The sequence below is a fragment of the Sturnira hondurensis genome, unplaced genomic scaffold, assembly GCF_014824575.4.
Source record: "Sturnira hondurensis isolate 20B ecotype Veracruz unplaced genomic scaffold, ASM1482457v3 Scaffold0020489, whole genome shotgun sequence".
Taxonomy (NCBI): domain Eukaryota; kingdom Metazoa; phylum Chordata; class Mammalia; order Chiroptera; family Phyllostomidae; genus Sturnira; species Sturnira hondurensis.
In genome coordinates, this window is record NW_028093120.1 from 736707 (window position 1) to 758252 (window position 21546).

General features: G+C 47.9%; 1 protein-coding gene across 1 annotated transcript in view; it reads left to right on the forward strand.

The window, feature by feature from the left end:
- The window catches only part of ENDOD1 (endonuclease domain containing 1), a 35967-nt gene extending 15771 nt beyond the window's left edge, over positions 1 to 20196 (forward strand). The window contains exon 2 of the mRNA XM_037029713.1: positions 15533 to 20196. Within this exon, the coding sequence (XP_036885608.1) occupies positions 15533 to 16735 (1203 nt within the window). The 3' untranslated portion in view covers positions 16736 to 20196. The remainder of the gene's footprint in view (positions 1 to 15532) is intronic.
- Positions 20197 to 21546: the final 1350 nt, after the last annotated feature.

A 21546-nucleotide genomic window follows, 5' to 3' on the forward strand; every position in this document is an offset into this window, starting at 1 on the left:
GCCTGGCTGCCAACGCCAAACTGTGTCTGGCAACTTTCACAACTGCCTGACTGTTGTCAGTTGCTGAGTTTCTTGGATAGGAAACCCAAGAGAGTCATGGGGGTGGTGGTTGGCCAGATTGACTGTGCCTTGGTCGTGGCTGGCAAGGCATGGAATTGTGTAGGAGGGGGTCATGGAGTAACAAAGGCTGCTGTTTCAGAAAGACTGTCAGAACTACTCAGTTAAGTCAGAAGTGAAAGTTGACTGTGGCACGTTGATTGACAAGGGCTGGTATACCTGGGAATTGGCTGGGAGAGCCCGGAGTGGGCAGCCAGTCTGGATATTCGAGGGACCCTACTCAGCAGAATCTCAGTAGAACCTCTTCTGAGTACCATCCGTGTAATTCATGCTACCAACGCCTGAGGTGGGTATGAACTCCCAGGACTGCGTGAGTTGGTTTTGGGGAAAGATCTCACTGTGACTGTATCGACCAGGGTTCTAGAAAGAAATCATTGGAACTCTCAAAGTAGTTTAGTCAACAGAACTGAGTGAAGAAATGATTTCTGGAGAATTAAGGGAGTCAGCGAGACATGGTGAAGCACCTGGGGCCTAGCCATCATAGGAAATTGTTGCCGTCCCTGGTCTGTGGGGTCAACGGGAAGCCCAGTGAGAGCCCTGACTACCGAGAGCCCCAGCCAGAGCCAGACTGCAGCAACCAGGTGGGGAGGGAGCAAGGAAATAGATACTCTGACCTCTCTATTCCCAACACCCCATTGGCGGCTCTAGTCAGAAGCCAGAGGGCAAGAGAGCTCTGATGGTGTCCCAGAGTCAGCCTGCCGTGCCCCGGAGCAGGGCAGAGGAGAGAGGAGGAGCTGGGAAGCCGAGAGAGGCTGCCCGGCGCAAGAGCTGTGAGGGCGAAGTCGCTTTGGCATCCTAGTAGAATGTGTGCGGCGGAGAGCAAGGGCGGGGGCGCCCTCAGCCATTGAGGACACGGCGGCAGTGCAGAGAGAAGCAGAGAGGCACGTGTGTTATAGCCATGAAACCGACATGGTTGATTGGCCTGTTTCGGTTGAAGGTGAGGGAGGATTGGAGAGCAGAGGTTGGGGCAGTTTGGGGGGCCCCATGAACATGCCAGTTTGTCACTAACCAGGATGTCAGTGAAGATGCTAGAGTAGTGAGGTATGCTTCAAAGAGCAGAAAGAGCAAAAACAGACATTTCAGTCCATATGTGAATAAGGCGAGAAGTCCACCTTTATGCGTTTTTATGATCGGAATACTAGCTGCCCTGAGAGGCGGAGGACCCAGATGGTTCTGTAACTCATTGTTCTGCCCTTTGTTATCATCACAGCTCTGGAAGTGTGTGGGCAATACCTGTCAAAAAGTATAAATGGTATGTGAATAAATCAAGCCCCGCTGGAGCTCTCCCAAAGACGATTTAAATCTTTGTGTTTCAGTGTGGGCTTCGTGGATCCCCTGCATCGGTAATGTAAGGGTTGGTCGTGGAAAATGCGTTTTGGAACCCTGCTCCAGACCTAGGGAGCAGGCCTTGGGTGTGAAGCACAAGAATCCACGTTTTTCAGTAAGGACCAAGGTGCTTCTAACGCAAAGTGAATTTTGAGAACTAGTAGTTTAAGGACACATTACTAATTTCTTGTAGCATCAGTCTGCTTAACTCCATCAGACTGATAAATAAGAATGTGATAAAGATCTAGCCCAGCAGGTTCTTAATTTAGAATCATCTGTCCCTGGCTGGTGTAGCACAGTGAATTGAGCATGGGCTAAAAAGCAAAGGGTCTGCAGTTCGATTCCCAGTCAGGGCACATGCCTGGGTTGCGGACCAGGTCCCCAGTAGGGGCACTCGAGAGGCAACCACACACTGATATTTTTCTCCCTCTTTCTCCTTCTCTCCCCCAACCCCCTCTTAAAAAAATAAATCTTTTTTTTAAAAAAGAATCATCTGGAGAACTTTAAAAATATCCTGATTCCCAGCCCTGCCCCTCCCCCTGCCCCTGCCCCAGAGATTCTGATTTGATTGGTTTGGGGTAAGGCCTGGAGGTGTTGTTTTGTTTTTTTTTTTTCTAAGCTTTCAGGTGATTCTGTTGGGCAGCCAGGCCTAAGAACCTCTTATGTTGTCTGAACTCAGAAGGTGGAAAACATTAGGAATGGAGACATCTGTGCTTAACTGACTTTTCTGAATTCTGCCCCACACAGTTATAGGCTAAGAATAATTGCTCTGGAAAAGAAAGCGGAGTCCAGAGTGGAAAACAGACTTCAGTGAGTAATGAGGAAGGAAACCAGAGAAGACCAGGGATGATGTAACCTGAGAAGGTACTGCGGTGCTGGAGAGGTCTTAAAGGACTTGGCACGCGTTCCTAGGCTCCCAGGAGTTTGAGGCTTGGAGCTTTGTGTGAGGAGGCGGCCAGAGGAGTCCCATGGGGGTTGGGGTGGGGGGGTGTGGCCTTTGAGGCTGCCCCCTGGTCTCCCCTCAAGCCTCCCCTGCCTGCATGTATCACCAGTTCAGGNAAAGCGGAGTCCAGAGTGGAAAACAGACTTCAGTGAGTAATGAGGAAGGAAACCAGAGAAGACCAGGGATGATGTAACCTGAGAAGGTACTGCGGTGCTGGAGAGGTCTTAAAGGACTTGGCACGCGTTCCTAGGCTCCCAGGAGTTTGAGGCTTGGAGCTTTGTGTGAGGAGGCGGCCAGAGGAGTCCCATGGGGGTTGGGGTGGGGGGGTGTGTGGCCTTTGAGGCTGCCCCCTGGTCTCCCCTCAAGCCTCCCCTGCCTGCGTGTATTACCAGTTCAGGCTTGGTGCTTTTTTTTTTGTACCGCCCCCCCTTACTTTATTTTTTTAATTTTCAAAAAAGAAAAGTCTGAAACAGAAGTGGAATGTCCTTTCATTTTTTTCTCCTGTTCCATACTCTTCTGACTCAGGAGGAGAAAACTCTTCAGCCATTTGTCTCTGCGTCTCCACAGTTCCGCCCGCACTTGCTGAACGCCCACAGTATGCACAGCACAGGGGCAGCTGGGACGCCTGCCTCCGCTCCAAGGCAGGAAGGAGTGCCCGCCGCCCTGGGAGCCCAGAGGAAGGGTGATGCGCAGGGAGGGAGGCAGGGAGGACCCCGGAGTCTGCCTGCCTGCCGGCTGACCGGCTGGTCGGGAAAGGAAAAGCCCCGAGTTTCTCTTTCCTTAAAAAAGAAAGAAATCCTTCTAATTCTTCTAAAGCTGCTTCTATCCCCAAGAGGATGAAGAATATTTTGGATCTCAGGCAGGGAGGAGTTCTTTTTTTAAAATGGGTGGGTTGGAACTCTGTTTATTCCTTTCCTGAGAGCTCAAAGTTCTCCTGGTGGGTTCCTCCCGGTGTCTTCATCGGCTCTGTGGCCCCACCAGCCTCCTGCTTCTTTTCTGAAATGGGCTCTTCCCTGGTGCCCAGTGTTTTCTGTGGTGAGTGTGTTCTCTTAGCATTCGCCCCACCTCAGGTCTAGTTCAGTCCCATGTGCCTGAAGTTGCACAGGGCCTGTCTGCACTGTCCAGATGCAGCTCTGATAAGGCCATCTGCTGCTCCAGTTATCAGCTACACTCACTGTTTGTTTTTTGGTTTTCTTTTTTTACTATTTAAATTGATGTTTGAATGCAGTTGTCTTCACTTTATTGGAGGGGCCCTCTCACCCACTTGGTGATGGGCAGGAGGGTGAAAGCATCTCTTTAGTGTTCCTGTGTGTGAGTTTCACAGTTCAAAAGACTGAACAGGAACGGAACTGGAACACCCACTGTTCAGCTCATCTGATTGTTTCACTCTTGTTGAAAAATAAAGCAAACCCCAGAGGACATAGCTTCTCTCTGCCCACAGGGTTGGGCAGGATCTCAGTGGGTAGTCTCCTGTCCACAGGATCTGGTCTGAATCATCCCTGCGTCTGCTTATCTGTCCTCAGCCTCAGATTCACCAGGGGAAGGAAACGCCACCCCTCCCGAATCATTGCCAAGCTCCGTAACCTTTTTGATGGCCACCTTCCCCTTGGGCAGACCTGGGAGCAGACCCAGAGCACAGCCCCTACCCTTTAGAGCTGTCTGTTCATGTCTGCACGTTGGAGAAAACCAGGTGTGCACCAGAAGATGGTCGTGCAGGTCAAATGAGAAAGTTCAGCAAACGCTGATCCCTTCCTGGTTGAAGGGCCCTCACGATAGGGGCTCGGAGATTTTCGAGCACTGGCCCCAGCCCTCCAACTCAGTGGGACAGACCAATGGATAAGCATAGTCTCTCTGCCCAGCAGACTTCTCCCCACTTTGTCTTGGGCAGGCAGCCTGCCTGACTTGACCATCTGCCAGTGTTGCACACTCAGGTGCCCATCAGCAGCAGGGTCGCACCTGGCCCCTCCACCTGCCAGCTGCTCACGCACTCCTCCTCTGCAGCCACCCCCTCCCCACGGCCCCGGAGCCTGACTTGCTCCTCCCCTGTACTTGTACCTGCTCAGTCTCTTTTTCAAAAAAATTTTTAATTGATTTTTTTGAGAGATACATTAATTTTTCACTCCACTTATTTATACATTCACTGGTTGCTTCTTGTATGTGCCCTGACCAGAGATTGAACCCACAGCCTGGGCGTACTGAGTTAACACTCTCTTCACACTAGCAATGCCATTAGCTCCCACCTGCAACAACCCTGTCCTTTGCCCACCTGGACTCCGAGGTCAGGCACTTCAGTTGGTCACAGTCACAAGGTCCCCACACTTCATTATCACCACAGAGAATGTGTGTGGGCCGGTTTGTTCTCCACACCTGTCCCTGGTGAGTACCAGACTAACCACCCTGGTCTCACAGAGCTGGCCCGCCCCGTGCATCCTGTTTGGCCTTCGTAGAGTCTTCCTTTCCTTCCAGCAGCCTTCCTTTATCTCAAGAATTCCCTGGCACAGTGACCTCAGGAGGCTTGCAGACCTTCTCTGTCCTCCCTACGGTCGGGCCACTGTGTCCCCGCTTACGGCAGACAAGTTGACCGCCGCTTCCTTGTGAGAACTCAGAACACCAGGTCCCTGGGGAGCCTCCACTCCGGCCTTCTCGGAAGAGGCTCCCTCGTGCCAGGGCGAGTCTCCACCTCGTGCTCTAGCGTCCATCCTGTGCTGGTGACGCCCTCCCCTCTGCCACTGCTGCGGCCACAGCATAGTGGTCAGCAGAGGCCTACCCAGACCTGCCACAGGCAGGGCCTTCATTGTCCTTAGGCAGACGGAAGTATTGTGCAAGAGGCGGTCCCAATGCGTGAGGGCTCACCATCTGTGGAGACAGAAGGAGCAAAAGCTCAGGGGCACAGCCCGCTGGCGCACAGATTCTCCTCTATGATAACTGTTTCTTTTTGATTTTTAAGCCCCCTGTTGGGTCGACAGTGAGTGCTTTTTAAGACTAATCTTGGTGACTGACTATAAGCTGCTCCTCATTCCCAACCTCCCCACCCAGTGACCCCAGCCCTCTGCAAAGCCTCTGTGTGCTCCTATGTGTTCGGAGACATTCTGTGACCTTCCACCCGTGCTCAGGGCTGCCCCCGCTCCCTTGCTCCATGGTGTGGCCCTCTGACTGGCCTCGGGGTCGTAGCTGGGCCCCTGCTGCGTTCCTACTCTCCTGGCCCTGTGGGCTTCTCTGTCACATCAAAACTCTTGTGCAGGCTTGGTGCTGGCGAGGGAATGAAGGGGCCCCCCTGTGCCTGCCACGTCTCTGATCTATTTTACAGAAGGTTTGTGCAGGTAGTGTCGTCCTGTCCATGGAGGAGTTGAGCAGAGAGTGAGAGGAAGGCGGACTGAAGGGGAAGCAAAGGAGGAGGGTGGAGAGAGTGCGTGTGAGGGGAGCAGGGTGGGGCTGACAGTGCTGCAGCTTTGTGTTTGCCTTCTCCTGCAGATCCACGCCACTTTCAACGAGCAGCTCCTCCCCTCCCTCAGGGACAAATTTCCCCCGTGGTAGGCCTGCACCAGGTGACTGTGGTCCCTGAGGTTCTCAGGGATTTCACAGCCCACAAACCCTCAGGGACTGGGCCTCTGCCTAGTGGCTCACTGCTCCTCTAGGCCGACACCTTCTCATCGTCCCCTCCAAGGTTCTCCCTTGTGCAGAGACCTAAGTAACGCCCCCTCCCAGTGCCCCCTCTTCCTTGGGCTCTCTGTGTTGGGGGGTGGGGGGCTGGAAGACAGTCTTTGCTTATCCCTGTTTTAATCTGCTCCTCAGTCCTGCTCATCTCCAGCCTTCACCTAAAGACAAGCGGTCTGTTTCTTCGGCCCCCTGCTGCCCACATCCAGGCACTGCAGCCCCCTGCCCTCCTTCCTGACCCTCTGTGGAAATTGCCTTTTGAAGTCTCTAATCACCAAACGCCTTGGTTTTTTTGTCTCCATCTTCCCTTTCCTCTCTGGGGCGGCGTCACACTGTTGGTCCTTCCCTGAACAAAGCTTCGTCCTCTTTTTGATGTGACACTGGACAGTTGATTCTCTTAGGGCTCCATCTGTGGCCTGCAGCTTCTCTTTGTCCCCCTCCTGCCCCCCAGAGGGGCCGCCCTGTGGCTCTCTCACCCAGAGCTGTGGGCTGCTGAGGGCACGTGGCGGGCAGCTTTGGAGTCTAGGAAGCTGGGCATGAGCTTTGGCTGTGACACGTATCAGATGTCCTTGTACATGTCACTGATCTGAGTTTTAATTTTCCCGTGTATGAGGTGATGACAGTGCCCACCTGGCCGGCTTAGGTGACAAGTAAGTGGGCTGCTGTTTTTAGTCGTTTGCAAACCTGCTTTGTCATTTTTCCCGTATCTGAGTACTACCTTTACTTCTGTTTACTTGAAATTGGCCTTTGCACTGATTTTAAATCAACTCCCTGGAAAACCAATTTAGTATTGTCCTAAATAATAATAATAATATCCAGGAAATCCTATGAAATGCTGGTCCTATTTTCCTAGGACACATTAAACATAAATCTACAGCAATTAAAATAACAACACTCATCTGTGTACTTCAATTATTCTGGGTACCACGGGCCTGCACACGCTGCAGCTCGAACCTTTCGCGTGAGCCTCCCGCCACAGTGCCTGGGCCACGGGGAGGGTGTGAGCAGGCTGGGCCTTCGCTGTTCGTAGCCTCCATGGAGAACTCCTTATCTGTTGTTCCCACCTTGCTTCTGCATCCAAACTCCAGCTCTGAATGTCCAGCTGCTATAAAATATTTTTGCTGCTCAGTTTAGTTTCATTTAAAGGTCAGCCTGTTTACTTTTCCTCCACGGTCCCTCATTTCCTTGTGATCTCAACTCTGGCCCTTGCTATCATCTTTCGGTTTCCAGGGACCCTCCCAGATGAGCTGCTTCCTTCCGGAGTCCTGCACATGTCCTTCCCTTTCCATTCCCTCCTCTGCCTCTGTGGTCCAGGCTTCCTGCCCAGTGCAGCGGGTGTGTCTCCCTGGAACTACACATTCCTAGTGATACTCTGGTCCTTGGATGCATCAGGGAGTTTCCACTGTGTCCAGGTAAAGGCCAGACTTGGAAGCATAGCACTGAAGGTGCCCAGCGGCTGAACGGACCAATAGTGCCTTACAGCTGCCGAGGTCACACCGTGTGGGTTTGTGACCTCGGCTACCCTCACTGACAGTGTGACGTGGGGCAGGTTTCTCAGTGTCTGAGCCTCGATTTTTCCTTCTGTAAAGGAGAGTAACAGAGATGCTGTTCGGATTAGAGAAGATACCGTAGGTAGAGCTCTTTTCCTGGTGTCTAGAACGCAGAGAGTGCTCAGTAAGTGGTGATTAGAATTATTCTGCGATTAGGCACCTGGATATCAGGCCACCTATCGTCTGGTCTCCCGCTCTCCTTTCCAATTACGCTATTCGCTTCTCTTCACTCGGAATCCTGGTTTCCCAGGTCACTCGTCTCTGCCCCCAAGCTTTTGTGCAGAAGTCTTGTTAAGCCTTACTGACCTTTCTATTTCTCTAAATTTATCAGAGTCTTGCACATCCTTCTAATCCCACCTCAGCTTTTGTTTTCTCCCAGAAGCTCTTCCTTGACTGCATTCACTGTGCCCTTCCTTCCTCGGAAATGTGACTGTTCCTTTCTCTTTATACTGTTGAATATTTGGCACTTAACATAAACTGCATTACACTGCTTTTTTTCTTGATTTCCAGGGAGACTTTATATGCATCTATGTCTTGTTTTCCTAAGTAGATGGTGAGTTTCTTGAGGTGAAGGCCTATTCTGAGGCACATAAAATCCCCAGCCGTGGGCCTGGACTTCCCGAGTTCATACCCTGATGCTGGTACTCACTCACTGTGTGGCCTTGAACAAGGCCATTTAATCTTGATGTGAATCAGTTTCTTCACCTGTAAACAGGTGGTAATAATAGTAGGACCTAATTTTGTTAGTTTAAATGAGTCAATACTTAGCACAGCCACTGACTAATTTAATATAGGTAAAGTTCTCGGAATAGCGCCCAGCATAAAGAGCTCAGTAAATGTTTGTGGTGGTTGTTCTTATTAAAACCAGTCCTGACGCTTCCTCCCACAGCTCCAGTCACAATAATATACGCTTATAAATGTTATAAATTACTATATTTTTCAGACTATAAGACACAGTGTTTTACCACATTTTTTGCTTCAAAAATTTCCCCCTCATTTTTCTCCTCTAAAACCTAGGTGTGTCTTATGGTGTGGACCCCAGGGGAGGGGTCCACACCATAGAGGAGGAAAATAGGGTGAAAAATTTTGAAGCAAAATTATAAAATGTATGTCTTATAATCAGAAAAATACAGTAATAAATATTGTTGAATGACCGCATATTTTCCCTCCAGTACTGCTTTTCAATTTTCTACTAGTCTAATTTTTTTACATGCGCATTAACAGGAAAACTGAAAGTGTCCTTTCATTTAATTCCAAAGCAAAAAAAAAGAAATCCCATGGGTTTAAGCGGCTTTTAATGTCTGGTAGAAGGAAACAGAGCAGCTCGTTGAGAGAAACAATTTTTTTCTTGGTACTAAATTTGAAAGGAATTTATTATAAGATTATTTATGGGGCAGGATGCTGGGAGAGGGGGGAAGCTCATTCTTCTAAAACCTACTTCACATGTTGTGATTAGGAAGAAAGTTTCCATTAAACACAAGAGCAGTATCAAATTACTCTGGCAACCCAGGGGACTAGGTCAGCAGGGAGGAGGGTTACACAGAGAGATCTTTGTACCTGCCCCTACTTCAGAGATTCTGCTGGGAAACCAAAGAGTGAGATTAACGGTGCGTACAAAAGGGCAAGTGTAGCCCAGAAACTGTAGTCTAAAATTACCTCTTACATCACAGGTGCATTTTTGTCTTTAGGGAGCAGTGTTGTCGGTAATTCACTGTAATTGCAACAAACAGATCACTACACTGTGTCTGTAGAGAGCATGGAAAAATACATTTGCCCTTTACGTGACACTGTACCAAAGAATATGTTAGATTTTTAAAATCAACTACTTGCACTGCTTTTAAAAGTTTCCTGTATATGAATTAGGTGTTTTAGCTACACACACACTTTGACGTTCCTTCAGAAAGTGGGAGCCTACGGAGCCCTATGGGTTGTAGAGTTAAATAGGCATGGTGATGATGGGAAGCTGTCATAGTGATTTTATGTAGATTTCCAGGGGATTTTTTAGCAAAAGATAATCAAACATTGGTTATCTTGGGATCAGAAGAAAGCTTTGTCATAGGTTAGGAACTGGTGTTAGGCTGAGGAGTGGGAACAGGCGTTTCTGAAGGTGGAGGGCAGTCAAAAGCCTGTTATAAGGCCTTGGGAAGTAATATGTGTTATAATTGATATGGTGATGTGACTTCATAATATAATAACTAATTTTTTGAATGAATCTAGAGTTGTAGAAATAAAACCAATGGAAATAAATTCCAGGAAGACAGAAATACCTATGTATGAAGAGACAAAAAACTATAGGTAACAGATAATGCAAAGAGATTGATCATTACAAACAAAAACAAATGGAATCAGGTTGTTTGTGGGCTGGTTGCTGTAATTTAGGAAAGGGTGAGGAGTCCCTGGGTCCTGTTTGTAGTGAGAAACGTTTAAGCTCTAAAGTTCCCGACACCATCAGGAAAGGTGTTGAAAAGTACTGTTCTGCTTACACCAAACACCGGAATGGGTCTAAATAGGGGGAAAAAAGAGATTTAAGCTTGAGATTAAGAGATTTATTTTATACATTAGAAGTAAATGTATAATGAGTTATAAAAGAAAAGGAGGCATACTTTAGGAAAATCTTTTTAAACCTGAGACAGTGAGGAAAACAAAATGCCTGGGCAGATCTGGAATCTCTCTCCTCCCACTGTACTCACACAGAAGTACGATGTTTAAAAAACTAAAAATATATGTTTATTTACTTAAATTCACATTTCAGCAACAAAGAAAGGCATTTTCAGGTGCCCGAGACACATGAGAAACCAGTGGCCAAAGCTATGACTGGGAAGCCACATGATGCTGGGGCTCTCTCCTGGGAGGGCACAGGAGTCAAGGTCACGTGCCCTATTCAGGATGTGCAGCTTGAACTCGGCCTCTCCAGTAAAGCTGGAAGCTGGCAAATGGCTGCAGCCCTGGTGAGCCAACAGAACATTACCTGCAAGTTGCTAAAGGAAGTAGCTGCCCACCCATGTCAGACGCTAGAAGTAAATCTAGAGCCATCATCCGTCCTTTATATGGGTCCAAATTTGCCCTGACTTCTCCTTGTGGAAACCCTGAGCTGAAAAGTAACTCAGGTAGTAGTTCAGAATTACAGAACTCTTCAGGGCTCTGGCAGAGGCCATCGCAGAAATAATCCTATGAAACTCGTTTGTTTTTCAACAAAACAGCACGGATCGCTTTAGGAAAACAAACTCACCAACAAAAATTGAAAAGCACTTAATATACCCACCACCTTGAGATTGATGAATAAAATAAAACAAAGCAACTAAAATAAACCGAACAACCAAATAAAATAGAGAAACTGTAAACAAACTTTAAGATAAGCTTGTCTAAATTATTGAAAGATAAAAATGAATTTCACAAGAAAAAATAATCAAGGAGAAATTAAAATAGAACTAAATATAAATGCTAGAAAAGAAAAAGAGTCACTGAGATGAAAAAACCAAAAATCTCAACAAAACTAGTAGACTAGACACAGCTAAAGAGAGAGCTAGCAAAGTGGAAGATATATCTGAGGAACTCATCTAGGATATAATGTAGAGAGTTGTTGAGATATAACATATGAAAAAAAGGACACAGAAGGGTTAGAAAGAGGTTTGGGTGTATATCTAATTGGATCCTCAAAGAACAGGACAAAGGGTTTCTGGAGGATCAACATGTCATCTTATAAGATATCCTTTGTTATTTTTGCCTGACAGTAGTACTGGATTGGATAAACCTTGGGAAATTTATTTTTTGTTTCTTCTTTTAATTTTGGCTAGAGTTATTCACACTGATTTAGTGTATGGAGTGAAGGTTATGACTAGACAAGCCAAACCAAGGGTTCCCGACACTTCCACAGCCTCTGATGGTGGGGGAGCCCTGCGTGGACCACCAGAGGTTTCCCCGGCACCCATCCATGGCTCAACAAAGGGCCGGGGGCCTCCAGCTCCAGGATGGCTATCCCCCACAGGCTCGCCTCGAGATGGCCTGTATGAAAAGTTGAGCGGAGTACGTTGGATTCTGTCTCTTAAACATTTGAAGTAGGAAAGTAAGTAACAGAAGTAACTAAAACTGCAGGTTGATCATATGGTCCCTGGTAGGGAGGCCAGGAGACTCCACGTTCAAGCTCAAGTAATGATGAAACAGAGACTGGAAGTCAACAGAAGCCATGAAGTAGAAAAGAGCTATGGGAAGTAGGTGAAGAAGCCATGATGGAGAGATAGAAAAAGTCCAACAGGTCAAATGTGGTGGGATGATGGCAATCAGTAATGTTGATTTAGTCTCAACCACAGACTCTTGGTGCCAGAATCCCCTAGAGCTGCCTGGCAGTGCCAAGCTACACCACAGTTCTGGGTCTTCCGGAGCCTATTGGTTCTACCTCTCTTGGCTTGTACGCCTTTGTATCTATCCTTCCAGTGAACCATCCTTACAGGAGGTAACACGAATGAGTCTTCGTTCGTTGAAAGTCTTAAGGAGCTCATTAGAAAGTCTTAAGGTGACCGCGGCTGTATAGAGTGCCCTTTGTAACTGTTCAGCTCCATTCCGTGGAGTGGGAGCGGAGGAGGTTGTCTGGCGAGGGTACTGATTTTACAGTTTTTGTCCAAGACCTTTTCCTGTGCTTGCTGTTTTCTGCTATCCCTGCTGGTATAGAGAGGAAGAAGGGAGTAGCCAAGTGAGGCGCTAGTAGGAACATGTGGGCCAGACAGCTAACCGGTTTCTAAGGGGAAGAGGAGTCTGCGCACTGCCCTGGCCAGCTGCCCTCTGCCCGTGCTGCCACGCTGTTGGACGGTGGAGCTCGTGGCTCGGCTGCATGTGCCCCGGGCAAAGGCAAAAGTGCAGGTGCAGGCAGCCTTTTACCTTGTCCTTTCTGCTCTCTCTGCCGCCTGGGGCTGCAGCCTGGGGGCTCAGATGTCAGCTTCTCTCCCTGAAACCTTGGGGAACTTCATTTATTCTATGACACATGCAGAAAAGGAGAGTACCTTCATTTTTTTCTACTCTGTGATAGAGAAAACTAGTATAACAGTGTCCATTAAGATCAGGGAAGGTATGGCTTAGTAATAGAGGATATATGCTTCAGGAATAAAAAGACTCTTCTAAATTCAAATCCCGTTCCTGCTAATTATTGGGTGATTTTGTAAAGTTACATCATCTTTCTGTGTCATGGTTTCCCCATCTATAAAATAAGGTAAAAAATACCTTGCATATAGTGTTACATTGAAAACAATTATTTAGTCATTAAACCATACTGGTCCCTGACCCCTGCACCTTATCACTATGGTAGGTACAGTTTGCAGGCATTCTGTTTTGATTTCCAACATTATATTCTATCTTGTCATCAACCCATAGAGCCAAGTTTGGAGATCATAAGAATATAGTGACCATGAATATGGGGTTCTGTAAAAGCAAGAACAAAAAAAGGGAAGATGTGTTCTCTTCTGCCTGTGTATCCACAGCACGTAGTGTCGTTACTCCTTTGCCCAGGGAGGCCCAGGGCAGGGAGGTGCACAGAGCGCACTGGAGAGGCAAGCCCCGATCTTCCCAGCAACCTCGGTGCCATCCCAGTCCATTTCTCTTGGACCTATGAAGTGTGGGCAGAAAAGGTTTAACCTGGTTGCCAGGTGTTCCGTCATAGCAGAAATTTGAAGCCCCGTGAACCTAACTGGCCTGAGAAGATGCAGAAGCAACCAGCTAAGTCTCCTCTGACCTTGGCAGCTGAGAGACCACGTTCTAAACCTTGGGAAGAAATCAACCCATGGGCTTGGTTTCAGCCTCAAAGAATATTATCTTTTTCACACACATATACACAACCGCCTTTCTCTCTGTCTCTCTCTCTCACCCACTTACCTCCTTTCCGTCCCCCTTTTATTCCTGCCCTTTTGCTTCTCTCTCTTTTGCTCCTTCCCCTTCCTCATCCAAGAGTCTCCTCTCTGCTCATGTCCCAGGCCTGTCATCTATCCCTGCAGCCACTGTTTCATCCCTGGGTGGCCCCTGGGCCGAAAACACACCAGCGCGCTGCCCATGCTGTCGCAGGGCTACCAGTTCAAAAACAAGCGCCAGACTTTCCCTAGAGGGGCTCCACAAGTTGTGCGCCAAATGCAGACAGAATGCCTAGGAACCATGGAAACTCACACACCTTGAAATCGCTGACCTTACACCCAGGGCTCCACAATCTTGGCTCTGCCGTACCTTGAGCTCATGATTCAGGAATGAGGCTGATATTTCCATGTGGTAGGTCTTTCAGCCACAGGAGAACAGCAGCAGAAGCTTTACAAAATGAATGAGCTGCTTATCTCTGTCCTCTGGGGATCTGGTGGGAGTGGAGAACGTCTGGGATCCTTGCTGATTCTAAGACTGGGGGAAGGGATGGAACCGCCTGGAAGGGTGAGGCTGTGGGGTAATCCTTTGGACTTCAGTAGTTAATCCTGCTTTCTCCTCAGTGTGCTGATCCACTGCCCTTGCTGTCCGTGCATGTGACTCCCATGAGCTTGCCCCCGTTTGCCACGGCCCTGGTAGAGAAACGCATTGCTGGCTTCCCTCCTGACAGAAGGGGCACCACCATTCACATGGCTTCGACTTCCTTGGGTTTAGTAGGCAGCACTAACTCTAGGACGTCAGTCATTAAGAATTTATTCATTTTCATTTGTTTCTTTTGTGCTTGTTTCCTTTTGAAAGTAACATGTAATATAAATGCTTTGTGGGTCGATGTTGGTCGATGTTGGGTCTAAGACTGTTTTTAGACTTTAAACATTGTTTTTATTTAATTTTATACCCTGCCTTTCCCTTTCAGCATTATAACATACATTTCCCCACCATTTCAAATTCTTCGTAACTACTGTACAGTGCTTTTCAATGGCTTTTAGATATTTGAGTAACAGATATAACATCGCCTACTTAACTTTCCTTGTCTTTGAAGATGTCAGTTCAGGTTCCCGCTGGGAGGTCGGTCTGCCATGATGACTATCTCAGGGCATAAAGTGAGCGTGTACTTGGAGATTCTACGGTGTGTCAGTCCGTGGCTGGGTCCTGTGGGAAATACTCAGGGCCCCAGCTGTCAGGGAATTGACGGTCTCATTTGAGGGGTGAAAACAGAGTTCCCGGACAGCACTGAGCTCTCTCCTTTTGTCCTTTCAGATTGGTAAAGTGAAGGAATGCATCACACTGCCGACTTAAAAAAAGGAGAAAAAGCAGAACCAAGATTATACACACACACACACACACACACACACAGGGTGGGGCAAACGTAGGTTTGCTGGTACGTTATTGGGACATCTGTGGACTGACCTAGACAGAAAAGTTATTGGCCATAATAGCCAATGTCATGAGGAGGTTACGTTCAAACAGCGACTGGTCAAATTTGAATTTTAGTTTAGCTTGGTAAGTATCTGATAACTGACAAGAGCTGTATGTTTTCCCTTCCTTGACTTAGAAGCTATGATTAGAGTTGATTTTTTTCATTTAACCCAAAGTATATAAGCATTCATTAAGAGTGCATTCTTTAAATTGCAGCCAACATTGGTGGCTGGCCATCTGAATTGTAGTTCTGATTTTTGGGGCCCGCTGAGATCTGCTTTCACCTTGTTTTCATTTTTGCAATCAGCTTGAATCTCATGGAAAAATATTTCAAAGGAGAGCTGTGAAATTCATAAAACCTCAGCAGGTTGAAAGTGGATGTCGTGACGGTGTACGTGTGTGGCAGGGTGTCGCTGCAGAGCAGGGGTGGAGGATGCACCGAGTGTGAGATAGTGAACATGTTCGGAAGATGTTTTCAAACACCGGGCCCTGAAGATATCAGAATGAAGTGTGCATGCACCAGGAAGCCAAGTGCAGGGAGTGGGACGGGGCTTCTGTTAGAGTCTTGGCAGGGTGGTTCAAAGACACCCTCTCTGCGGTGCCCTGGTGCATCTGAACACTCCCTCTCTTCTTTCAGATCGATGACCCCAACAGTGACCTTGAGGAGGTGATGAATGAGGCCGACGCCATCACCACTGTGAGCAACCTGGGAAGCAAGCAAGCCTTGAGCACGGATTACCTGGATTCCGATTATCAGAGAGGACAGCTGTACCCATTCTCCCTCAGCAGTGACTTCCACACAGCCATGTTCGCTCTCACAAACGCAGTTCCCATGGCCCCGCCCTTCCGGGAGCGGTGGTACGTGAATCTCAACAGCCTGATGGACCGGGCCCTGACCCCACAGTGTGGCAGTGGGGATGACCTCTATATCATCACTGGTGCCGTGCCGTCAGACAGCAAAGTCAAAGACAGAGTGACCATCCCTGAACTTGTTTGGCTGGCAGCCTGTTGTGCTGTCCCTGGAGGCGGCTGGGCCATGGGCTTTGTCAAGTACACCGCGGATGGCGATGTCATAGAAGATGTGATGGTGAAAGACCTTGAGAAACTGCTTCCGTTTAACCCTCAGTTGTTCCAGAACAACTGTGGTGAAGCGGAACAGGACACAGAGAAAATGAAAAAAATCCTGGAAATGGTTAACCAGGTCCAGGACGAAGAGCGAACGGTGCGCTCTAAGGAGAGCCCCAGTCCTCTCTCCAGCACGCGGAGCAAGAGGTCTGCGCTGCTGCCTCCAGATGCACCCGAGGAGGGGAGGAGCTTTTTGGGGACACTCGTAGGCTTCATCGCTACCCCATTCATCAAGCTTTTCCAATTAATTTGTTATCTTGTGGTGGGAATTCTGAAGAACACTGTGTATTTCCTGTGGTATGTCGCCAAGCAGGTGGTCAATGGCATAGAAAGCTGCCTTTATTGTCTAGGTTCGGCCACTGTCTCGTACTTCTTGGCCATTGGGGAAGAGTTGGCAAGCATTCCCTGGAAGGTCCTCAAAGTCATAGTCAAAATCATCAGGGCCCTTCTCCGGATCCTTTGTTGTCTGCTGAAGGTTGTTTGCCGCATTCTGGGCATCCCGGTCCGAGTCCTCGTGGACGTGGCCACTTTCCCCGTGCACACCATGAGCGCCATTCCGGTCGTGTGCAAGGACATTGCGGTGGGCCTTGGCGGCACCATCTCTCTGCTCTTTGACACTGCTTTTGGCACGGTGGGTGGTCTGTTTCAGGTTGCTTTCAGCATTTGCCAGCGAATTGGCTATAAGATTACTTTTGACAGTTCTGGGGAGTTATAGAACTTCAAAAACTAATAGTGACCAGTCACATTTGATTTTTTTTAAATAGAGAAGGCTGGAATACGTTGTCTGTACGATGGATTTCTGCTCACTATCGATTATCATTATATTTTGGCCTTCCCTGGGGATATCTGTATGTTTTTGCAAAGGAAGATGGTATATACCTTAGACTTAAACCTGAAGAAATGTTCAAGGTCGGGTTATGTGTAGGTCATCTGATGTGAAATGGACAAATTTCTAAACTGGTTACGTTCTCTGATACAGATGACCACTTGAGACATTCTGGTGTTCAGGTGTGATAATGAAAAATTATAGAAGGGAAGAATTAGAAAGAGGACAGCTTTAAACCAAAGGGTTTTTGAGACAATGAGAAAGAATCTCATTCCTCCTATTACTCTCTGATACTCAAAGCAAAACCAATATAAATATTCTTGGCCAATTTATCTTTTGCTTCTCTTTCTCCTCAGCTCAGCTGACCTTGGTGAAGTTCAGACTTGCCTCGCCCTTGACATAACTTTCTTAGGGTGTAGAATCTGCTGTATCCTTTAGCTTTCCATGGCTCCCAAGGACAGTCCAAAGGTTGAATTTTGCTGCATTTTTCTTGTATGTAATGATAAGCGTTTTATGCTAAACATGGCATAACACATTTTGATTGCCAGGGCAAAGATTGATTGCCCCTTGAACAGTGTAGTACAGTTTCCTTGGGTGTAAATGAGAGGGCGCAAGGGTGCGAGCCCAGCTCTGAGTGGATGCTGCAAGGCCCAGGATGTCCCTAGCCAAGCTGGAGTCACTTGAAATATATCAAATCTCTGGCTGACAAGATTGAGCTCAAAGACCTACATGTTAAGCTAATATGAAAATTCACACTCTGCAACTTACTACATCAGTCTTTCTCATCCATCGAGCAGATGTCCAGCACAGTAAAGCACTCTGACTTCTGTCCTTAAGTGATTGTTTTGGTATAAATGTATCGAAAGGAGCCACAGAACAAAAACTATTCTAGCCGTCTGGAAAGTTATGTATGTATAAACTTGATTAAGAATTATATCTTAGGCAACTATTTTTATACTGTGTTGGAGGCCTGAAAACATAACTCTCCCATTAATGCAAATTTGATTTGAGAGCTAATCCCCCGTGTTTTGACCAAACATTTGTTATTTACAACCTGGCACTGAACATGGTAAGAAAAGGAAGTAGAATCTCCCAAAGTTTGTTCCACCCTCCGCAGCTGAGAAAGAACAGTCTGGGTTTTTCTGAGTGTTCTGAAGAGCCACTGTGAGGTTAAAAAGCAAGGGCATGGGGGAAGGGGGAGCAGGCCACCATTCGTCTGAAAGACAGCTGCAGACATTTGGGGCCCAGGAAAGCAACAGGAGAGGATGGTGGATCAACTCTTTGCCTCGGGTTGGGGGATGAGAAACAGTAATGTAGTGAGAGGTACATCTTGCAGAAAAATAATTGAATTGGCCCCCAAGTAGAAGGGCAGCCAGCAAGCTGGCTTCCTGATGAGTTTGTGATACAAGGTTGGGGAGTCTGACGACGCCACACTGGTCCGTGACAGGGAGCTGTGGACTGAATTTAAGACTCTTAAGCAGTATTCCACCAACACTTCTGTCTGTGGGCATGAACATCTGTAGTCAGGCTTTCCTTCATCTCAGCTGTGTGAAGGTACATGGAAGGGCACTGATGGGTCAAGCATCTGCCAGATTAAAGACAGAGAATCTTAGGAGTGACCGGAGAGACAGTCTGGCCAAACCTTCATTCCAGGAGGAACCCAAGGCACAGGGAGGCGGGCTTGCCTTCAGTGTCATGGCTGCCGGATGGCCTAGCAGCAGCCTGGAGCTTTCGCACGTGCCGCATCACACCAGGGATGGCAGCTCTGTGGTGCCAGTGGCTCGGGTCAGCTGCCTGCCTGGACCGAGGAGGAGTTTGCTCCGCCATCCATCAAACAGACTAATCGGTTGGACTTGCTCCATGTGATGACACTATCAGCCATCCATGCACAACATCACACGCAGCGCCTCCCACAGACTCTGTACTCGCACTTGTACGTATCTGCAAACCGAAAGGCCAGAGAGGCCCCGAGGCAGCTCGAGCCCCTTGGCACCGTGCAAGGAGCAGGCATCCAGGCTGCTTCTTGAGAGCCATTTGGAAATGTCTTCTGGTTCACTGCTTTTTGTTGAGTGTCTTATTTATTTATTCTTGTGTGGCCTTTTTTGAACTCTGGGAGGGGATAATAAAGCCAAAAAAAAATCCTTAAGTTTAGGTGGCTGAGACTGTCTGCCCTGAATCACCAGGGGGCTGTGCCTTTGGCTCATGGGCACTGTGGGCCAGTGGTGGCTGGGCACATCCATTGTGCCTTCGGAATGTTGGCTTCTCACTGGGCATTAACACTTCCAGCTAATCGCAGACTAGGGAGCTGGGACAAGGAACCAGAGGGAAGTGGGCCTCAACCATTCAGTCCTTCCTCTGTCCAGTATGTATCTGAACATCAAGGTTGCAGAGATAAACACATGGATCCCGTCCTCAAGTTCAGAACCTAGTGGGGAAATGACATGGTGCTGCTGAGACGTGTGACACATCGTGGTGCGAGCTACATGGAAGGGACAGACCAGCAGCCCGCCCCCTGGCGCACAGGAGGGGAAGCCCACAGAACCGTGGAGATGCAGGAAGCCTTTAGAGAGGGTGTGGCAAGTCAGTTTGGCATTTCCAAGCTATGTGCAGTGCTGTGCACCTTGCAACACTCACTAAAGTAATTGTCGGTTGCTCATTAGCCATTTTGTTAGATGTCTGAATGGGGAAGATTCGACTGATTGAAATGAGGTTTGAGAATTATCTGTGATTTCAATTTTTCCCCATTTTCTTCTTTAGCCATTCAAGCAGTTTCATCTTACATCTGGATTTTTTTTTTTTTAAATTTTGAATCCTACATGGGAAAACATAAAGAAGATGAGATCAGTGAAACTTTTCAGTGTTGTTTTTCTGAGAGGCTATTTGGGATAGCAAATATCTGTGGTGTGTCCTTCGTAAATAAGCACCAAAGGCATATTGCTTCACTGATCTGAATTACAAAAGAAATGATAGAGACACTCAATGATTTGCGTATTCATTAGGAAACTCCCTGGGTGTCAGAAATAATGAGCAGTCTGTGCAGGGGAACTGTCTCCTCCCCAGCCTTTGGTAGCGCCCTCTCTGGGTGGAGGTGGAAGTCATTTTGACTGCCTTTCCAGGGTGGCCAGGCTCATATATGTGGCTGACTTGTTCAGCATTTCCCCTAAGCTCACCACACAACAGGCAATTTTTAGAATGGCACTGTGAGCAATATAGCGTGTTACTGCTTGCCTTTCATAAATGGGTTCTCAGATCTCACATTGTCTCTTTTTTTGTAGATATTTTTCCCGCAGATCTTGGCCTGATTTCTAATAATTGCCCTCCGAACCAATTACAGCTGACCCTTGAACGATTCATGTGTGAACTGTGTGGGTTTACCAATATGCAGATTTCTGAGAATACCTACCTGTACTGTTTGTGTCCCACCACCAGGAGTCTGCGGGCGTGGCAGGCTGACTGCATTCATTGTTCTACACCATTTCACACAGGGGGCTGGAGCCTCTGCAGGCTTTAGTATTTGCACAGAGTTCTGGATCCAATCGTCTATGAGTACAAAGGGACAACTTAAGTTTGGGGGGAGTCAGTAGTTGCACATGGATTTCCAGCTGTGTGAGGGTCAGCACCATTAGCTGCAGCATTGTTCTTGTTCAAGGGTCAACTGTGCTTTTTCGATACTCACCCAGGGATATGTTTATTAGTTTTAGAGAAAGGGAGAGAGAGAACAAAACATCAATGTGATGACAGAGAAATACTGATCGGTTGCCTCCCATATGCATCCTGAGCAGGAATTGAACCTGCAATCTTTCGGCTGTCCCAACGAACCGAGCCATCCAGCCAAAGGTCAACTGTACTGTTAAGCTCAAAATTCCACAAAGAAAGTGCACGTGAGCCCTTGTCGTTGTTTATTGTGTGGAGTGTATGGGAGCACAAGGGGATATGCTCTCAGGAGATGGGTTAAGGTTGACCCCTGGGCCCTGTACTAGAGCGATGACCCACCTGCCTGCCTCCCCGCCATTTACTAGGTACAGTCTCCAGGAGGCCCTGCTTGTCATCCTCGGTGCCACCTTTGGGGGATGTCATCCAGTCCATAACACCCACATCCAAAGCAGACGCTGACAACACGTTTTGACTTTGCAGACTTGAGTATGCTATAGGCCTGTGTTCCACCTCTGAAGATTGCATAATAATTTCTTTAAATAAGAGATTGTTTTTATAAAGAAAAGCCCATACTAGTCAGATGAACCAAAAGATGACTTTGATGATTAAGAAATAATAAGAGGTCCATCTATCTCACATGTCCTGACTTGGGACCACCGGTTCAAACACTGAGGGTGAAGCTGACGCATGCTCAGAGCTCGTGGGCTTGGCTCCTGAACCACCCTCATCATTGGCAAGTTCCACCCGCTCCTCCTGCCCTCCCGGCCTCCTGGCTGGGCATCTCCTCTCTGCCTCCCACTCCAAGTGATGCATGCATTCTGTACCTCCCAGGTTTGTAAGATCTGACCCTTCAGCACTTGCTTGCTCCCTTTGTCTTGAAACAGTCACACTCCAGAAAGATCACTTTTCCAACCCAGAACCCCTTCCCTGTGGGCAGCTTTGAAGGCAGGCCCAGCCAGACAGGTCCTTTCTGCTGAGAACATCAAATACAAGCACAAGGCTCTGGGGTGGTGGGGGAGAAGTTTACACAGGTAACAAGGGGAGTT